The following is a 7,898-nucleotide window of genomic DNA, read 5'->3' as shown; positions in this document are numbered from 1 at the left end:
GCCTTTGATTCCTGAGTGGAATTACATTTAAATTATTTTCTCATATAACTGAACAGTTTTTAACCTAAAATGACAATTTACAATTCATCATGTTTCAGTTTCATCCAAGTTGATTTTTTAAAAGTAAAAGTAAAACTAATAATAAATACTATATTAATGTTGTCAAGTGTTATTCACCAACCATAGCTGCTATGAGTTGGATAATGATATGAGTAAGTTTGGACATGCAGGATTGAATATATATATATATATATATATATATATATATATATATATATATATATATATATATATATATATATTTTATTGTCATAAAGCCATTTTAATAACATCATGTGTTCAAACTGAGTCTGTACTTATAATGAGTCATGTAAATAGTGCTGAGAGCTTCCATTTCATTGATTAAATTAAATTAAAATATAACTGTATTAAAATGTATTTTAATAAGTTGTTTTTAACATAAGGGGGGCACGGTGGCTTAGTGGTTAGCACGTTCGCCTCACACCTCCAGGGTAGGTGGTTCGATTCCCGCCTCCGCCTTGTGTGTGTGGAGTTTGCCTGTTCTCCCCGTGCCTCGGGGGTTTCCTCCGGGTACTCCGGTTTCCTCCCCCGGTCCAAAGACATGCATGGTAGGTTGATTGGCATCTCTGGAAAATTTGTCCGTAGTGTGTGATTGCGTGAGTGTGTGTGTGTGCCCTGCGATGGGTTGGCACTCCGTCCAGGGTGTATCCTGCCTTGATGCCCGATGTCGCCTGAGATAGGCACAGGCTCCCCATGACCCGAGGTAGTTCGGATAAGCGGTAGAAGATGAATGAATGAATATAATAATAAAAAAATGAGGAAAAATGAAGAAAAGTCTTCTAGTAGTGTGTTTAAACTTTTAACATATCTTTTTTCTCTCTGAATATAATTTGCTGACTGAAACTGAATGAATAAAAAACCTTAAATATAAACACCTTTAACTTCTATCCAGGACACACAGAAATGCTATTGATTTCCCACATGCTCCTATTAACCCCTGCCCCTGCTCCATGGTACTGCATCATATAACATTGTGTGTAGGTACAAAAAAGTGTTACCCTGCACAGATAACATTGTGTTTTGTTTATATGGGGAATAGTGTTGTGTAAAGCTACAACAGGAGCTGTGTGTTAGCATTTCAGCCCACTGAAAACCTGTTTCCAATGTGGAACTCTCTACTGGTCCAAGTGTATACACACACACACACACACACACGCACAAATATAGAAGAAACCACACTCAAGAAAACCACATTCCACTTGCTCTGTTACATGCTGTTATGATTTCTGTCTCGTTTCTCTCATCCTCCTCTTCATATACATCTTTACTGTTACTATGTAAAACAGAGACATACTTTTTATACTGTTCTTGGCTAGATACAAAAAAAGCACAGGACCATAACTAGCAGGGATTTCTATTTTCTCTTATGTGTAACCACAAAATGATCAGACTAATCCACTACATGCAAAAAAGTTTCATTCTAAAAATAAAACCCCAAACAACAAATGACGTCTCTTGTATTTCCGAAATCCCCACAGGGTCCACTGATACACACCATGGATTTATACCTGATTGCAAATCACTATAAGTCTGTAATATGGCTAATTAGTGGTAATTGATTCCAGTAAATCCTGTGTCCAGACAGGAAGGTAAGCAGGTTAAAGGATAATGTATGACACAGCCGGTTACACCAAGGGAACTTAGGTTAAATTATAAAAACAGATTTGGGTTCTGAAATCTGATTGGCTGAGCCTTTATCAAAACCACTATAATATCCCTGAGATACACAAATTTGTGACTGGACGAAAATACTCAGATTATATTAATGCACCAGAATTGAAACTATGAAATCTATTACATATAATCCATGTCCACAGAATATCATATTAATAAAAAAAATATTTTTTTAGTGGGTTAGGATTACTGGAGATGGCCATTGTCACCAGGTTCACCAGCTTGAACCTGATATTGCAAAGATTTGCAATTATTCAATATTAAACATTCATTCATTCATCTTCTACCGTTTATCCGAACTACCTCGGGTCACAGGGAGCCTGTGCCTATCTCAGGCGTCATCGGGCATCAAGGCAGGATACACCCTGGACGGAGTGCCAACCCATCGCAGGGCACACACACACTCTCATTCACTCACGCACTCACACACTAGGGACAATTTTTTCCAGAGATGCCAATCAACCTACCATGCATGTCTTTGGACCGGGGGAGGAAACCGGAGTACCCAGAGGAAACCCCCGAGGCACGGGGAGAACATGCAAACTCCACACACACAAGGCGGAGGCGGGAATCGAACCCCCAACCCTGGAGGTGTGAGGCAAACGTGCTAACCACTAAGCCACCGTGTCCCCATATTAAACATTATATACTTTAATATTGATCTGTTCCTGAATTTTTTCAGACCTAAATATTTGCTTACACGTCTTAAGTAGTTTAACAAATCTAGAGGTAAAATTCAGGATACAAAAGCTGAGATTCTGGTCTGTCATCTTATATTGATCTTTTGATCTCAAACCCAAAATGAGCTAAAAAACATAAGAACTAACTTTACTGTTCCAATACGTTTGGTGATTGTTAATTTACACATTGTGGCACATTTGCAGCATATTTTTTTTAGCTGAGGATTATAGGGTTTGGACCTTTGCAAGCAGCTGGCTACCAGTTTGTAAAAATACAAAATCATGCATTATAGCATGTGGAAAAACATTTATCCTGGTCATAAATTATGTAATAATTATTCTCTGAGGAATTGATCATGCTGGTTTTCAGTCCTCCTGTTATAATCGATAACTATTTTTCATGAGAACATGTAAACATATGTGTATAAAAAAACAACAGCTCCATCATACACATTTAATTATAGGCCACTTTGATTAGATCAAAATACAGCTCTGACACTGTGAGCAGGATTATTACATTACATGCATCAACAAATTTTGGTCCCAGCTGGTAAAACCATTTGAGAGCTCAAAAGTTGTGCTAATATTAACAGAGCACAAGAGAACATGCAAACTCCACACACACAAGGCGGAGGCGGGAATCGAACCCCCAAGCCTGGAGGTGTGAGGCGAACGTGCTAACCACTAAGCCACCGTGACCCCCTAGTCATGCACTAATTATCTTCAAACATTCAAGTGAAAATCAAACCTGGTTAGACAAACGTGTTCACCCCTAAGATAACATAGAGTTAAAGGCATCATGTCTGTAATATAACAGTTAAAGGTAAAAGTCTACCAAATGTAGCACATTTCTATTTGGTGATTTTGTTTTAATCTTTCTTACAAAAGTGCTCCATTTCTATGAAATTGTCAAGAGTCAAGGCGAGATGCTTTTACTGCCATTTTGACCGTATACAGCTGATGCAGTACGTGATGAAATGAAACAACGTTCCTTTAGGATCCTGGAGCTACATGAAGACACAGAGATACATGAGACAACACAGAACTAAGGGCTGAAAAGCAAAGTACAATTAACTAGTGAGACGATCTCCTTTGTACTGTACAGCAGCATTACAGTCACTCCACGAGTTTTTTTTGACCTTCTTCTTCGGAAAACATTGCTTTGTTTCATTATTGTTCTGGGAGGTGAAATTTCTCTTCATACTCGGCTGTCTAAAAGAGATCTTCCGATTACTATTTCTGATTCCCTACAAACTGTTGTAGAAAGGACGTTTTTTACATTTACATCATTTCCTGTCCAGTGTCACTTAAATGAGGATGAGGTCCTCTTCTGAGTCTGTTTCCTCTCAAGGTTTCTTCCTCATATCATCTCAAAGAGTTTTTCTATCCCACCGTCACCTCTGGCTTGCTTATTAGGAAAATATGCTAGACATATATAATTACTTCATTTTAAACTTTAAATTTTATTATTGTTTCTATACTTCTGTAAAGCAGCTTTGAGTCAATGTGAATTGTTAAAAACGCTGTACAAATATATTGAATTAAATTAAATTCCCTCTATTTTGACTAGAGCTCCAGCCAAGAAAGCAGAAATGCAGCCTTATAGTACGATGCTGCCAGCACCATGCTTCACTGTGCGTGTGGTGATCTTTGGGCTATAAGCTTCCTTTCCTTGCATCAAACAAAAACTGTTTGTGAACAGAACTTTTTACCTTTGTCTCCTTGGACCATTTTGTCACATGCATTGGGACAATTTTTGTATGTTTTGTTTTAGTTGTTATTGAACAGGCTAACATGTAGACCCTACCATTCCCTATTGCCCAGAGGTGTGACAAAACCAAGTTTCTTGTCATGTGCATGGAGAAAACAATACTTTCCAGGTATAATAAAGTCAAGAAAATGTCAATAAACACTACACAAACTTTTAATTTGGTGTCAATCAGAATCACCATGTTCATATCACCAACATGAGTTTGAGTAGACTAACTCAGCACAGTCACATGCTCCAATAGAAAAGACTGGGCATATTGTTCTGTATCCACATTATTGTTTTTCCCCTGAAAAGGTTTCTGTTTGTTTTATTTTTTTCTTCTTGAATTTTATTGGCTGCTGTACTTTATTAAAGGTGGTAAAAAAAAAAGATCTGACATCATTTATCTTGGTATAATTTTTTTACAACATAAAAACCTGCGACTCTAACATGGGTGTGTAGATCTGCTGTATCAAGAACAGTGTTTCATCAGTCCTGCTCTAACACATCAGTGATGACGAGATGAATAAAGTGTTTTAAATGAAGGGAAAAACCCTCCGACATGCAGTGAATGGCTAGGATTATGTGTACACCTTTAATAAATGGCCTAGAGGTACACATAGTGATCTAGTTATATAAGAAAAAAGAGACAAAGAGAGTAACTTGTTGATGAAACACACTCATGACGCAGTTCAGTCTGGTGATGGTGTAAGTTATATAACAGATGTTCTGCCACTGTGCTTTTATCTCAGGGGAGTGTGTGTCTCTGCATGTTCCACTGCAGTGTGTGTAAGAACGTTTGGAGTTAGGTACATTATTAAAAATTGCATATAGTGTAGTTTAGGTTTGTGTGTGTGCATGTGTGTGTATGTGTGTACTCACATAGATGTGGCGCTGTGTGTATCTCAGGTGCAAGTTGTGTAGAATAGCTCCCTCATGCAGGTCCTGTAGGGATGCCATGTCCTCCACACCACACACACTGCTACTGTGCATCTCATACACTCTCTGCCTGCTCAAAGCATTCTGCTTATAGGTGTAGACCTAAACACACACACACACACAAACAAACACAAACTTTAAAAACAAAGCATGGCTGCTTGTATCAGAAATTGCAAAGTGTGTGTGTGTGCGTGTATGTGAGTGTGTGTGTGTGTGTGTGTGTGTGTGTGTGTGCATGTGTGTGCGTGTGTGTATGCATGTGTGTGTGCATGTGTGTGTATGTGCATGTGTATGTGTGTGTGTATGTGAGTGTGCTTGTGAATGTGTGTGTGTGTGTATGTGTGTGTACTTGCATGATTTATATAGGAAATGATTTACTTGAACATGCTGATTATGGCTTGTACAGTCATGGAAAATATACTACAAACCAGAAATATACCAACCAGAATGAGAGAGCAACAGGAATATGCTGTGTGTGTGTGTGTGTGTTGCAAGTATGAATGATTTGTAATTTATTGCTGTGCAGGTCCAGTGGAAGCGCTTTGGTAAGTGGCAGCTGTGTTTCTCATTATTTGTTTGAACACACATGTAACTTCAGCATGGAGGAAACACAGAACCCATTACACATTAACTATGTGTGTGAGTGTGTTTGAGTGTGTGTGTATATATAAGAGAGAGAAAGCAAGAGAGAGAGAGAGAGAGAGAGAGAGAGAGAGAGAGAGAGAGAGAGAGAGAGAGAGAGAGTAAAGACGCATTAAGCAGTAAAGACAGGCCATGTGTTACATTTTAATATCCTTTGTGAGCAGGAAAACCTGGTGCTAGCGTGTCCATGTGTATGCATGTGTATGCATGTGTGTGTGTGCTCGCGAGACAGATTTATTGCTGTGTAGGTCTACTGAAGTGGCAGCTGTTTCTCTAATTTCCCATATTATTTGTTTGAACTTTATCTAGCATTACACACACCCAAATAAACAAAAGTGTAAAGGAAATGCAGAACAAATTAAACTTTAACCCTGTGCGTGTGTATGTGTGTGTTTGTGTGTGTGTTGCTGCATCATTACATATGTCAAAATCAGATTCTCACCTTGATAGTATGGCAAGCATGTGTCTGCATGAACGTGTCTGTATGAACGTGTCTGCATGAACGTGTCTGTATGTACGTGTCTGTATGTACAGGTCTGTATGAACGTGTCTGTATGTACAGGTCTGTATGAACGTGTCTGTATGAACGTGTCTGTATGAACGTGTCTGTATGTACAGGTCTGTATGAACGTGTCTGTATGTACAGGTCTGTATGAACGTGTCTGTATGTACAGGTCTGTATGAACGTGTCTGTATGAATGTGTCTGTATGAACGTGTCTGTATGTACAGGTCTGTATGAACGTGTCTGTATGAACGTGTCTGTATGAACGTGTCTGTATGTACAGGTCTGTATGAACGTGTCTGTATGTACGTGTCTGTATGTACAGGTCTGTATGAACGTGTCTGTATGTACAGGTCTGTATGAACGTGTCTGTATGAACGTGTCTGTATGAACGTGTCTGTATGTACAGGTCTGTATGAACGTGTCTGTATGAACGTGTCTGTATGAACGTGTCTGTATGTACAGGTCTGTATGAACGTGTCTGTATGTACGTGTCTGTATGTACAGGTCTGTATGAACGTGTCTGTATGTACGTGTCTGTATGAACGTGTCTGTATGAACGTGTCTGTATGTACGTGTCTGTATGAACGTGTCTGTATGAACGTGTCTGTATGAACGTGTCTGTATGTACAGGTCTGTATGAACGTGTCTGTATGAACGTGTCTGTACTGTATGAACGTGTCTGTATGAACGTGTCTGTATGAACGTGTCTGTATGAACGTGTCTGTACTGTATGAACGTGTCTGTATGAACGTGTCTGTATGAACGTGTCTGTACGAACGTGTTTGTTTGAACGTGTCTGTATGAACGTGTCTGTACTGTATGAACGTGTCTGTACGAACGTGTCTGTATGAACGTGTCTGTATGAACGTGTCTGTATGAACGTGTCTGTATGTACAGGTCTGTATGAACGTGTCTGTATGAACGTGTCTGTATGAACGTGTCTGTACTGTATGAACGTGTCTGTATGAACGTGTCTGTACTGTATGAACGTGTCTGTATGAACGTGTCTGTATGAACGTGTCTGTATGTACGTGTCTGTATGTACATGTCTGTATGAACGTGTCTGTATGTACGTGTCTGTATGTACATGTCTGTATGAACGTGTCTGTATGTACGTGTCTGTATGAACGTGTCTGTATGAACGTGTCTGTATGTACGTGTCTGTATGTACATGTCTGTATGAACGTGTCTGTATGTACGTGTCTGTATGTACATGTCTGTATGAACGTGTCTGTATGAACGTGTCTGTACTGTATGAACGTGTCTGTATGAACGTGTCTGTATGAACGTGTCTGTACTGTATGAACGTGTCTGTATGAACGTGTCTGTATGAACGTGTCTGTACTGTATGAACGTGTCTGTATGAACGTGTCTGTATGAACGTGTCTGTATGAACGTGTCTGTATGAACGTGTCTGTACTGTATGAACGTGTCTGTATGAACGTGTCTGTATGAACGTGTCTGTATGTACGTGTCTGTATGAACGTGTCTGTATGAACGTGTCTGTATGAACGTGTCTGTATGAACGTGTCTGTATGTACGTGTCTGTATGAACGTGTCTGTATGTACGTGTCTGTATGAACGTGTCTGTATGAACGTGTCTGTATGAACGTGTCTGTATGAACG

General features: G+C 39.3%; 1 protein-coding gene across 1 annotated transcript in view; it reads right to left on the bottom strand.

Annotated features, from left to right (window-relative positions):
* The window catches only part of myo10 (myosin X), a 69,062-nt gene that overhangs the window by 43,935 nt on the left and 17,229 nt on the right, over window positions 1–7,898 (bottom strand). The window contains exon 3 of the mRNA XM_060872344.1: window positions 5,068–5,226. Coding sequence (XP_060728327.1) covers window positions 5,068–5,226 — 159 coding nt within the window. The remainder of the gene's footprint in view (window positions 1–5,067; window positions 5,227–7,898) is intronic.

This window comes from Tachysurus vachellii, chromosome 1, assembly GCF_030014155.1.
Source record: "Tachysurus vachellii isolate PV-2020 chromosome 1, HZAU_Pvac_v1, whole genome shotgun sequence".
Taxonomy (NCBI): domain Eukaryota; kingdom Metazoa; phylum Chordata; class Actinopteri; order Siluriformes; family Bagridae; genus Tachysurus; species Tachysurus vachellii.
Note: the sequence above shows the minus strand (reverse complement) of the source record. Positions and strands in the feature narration are given on the sequence as shown.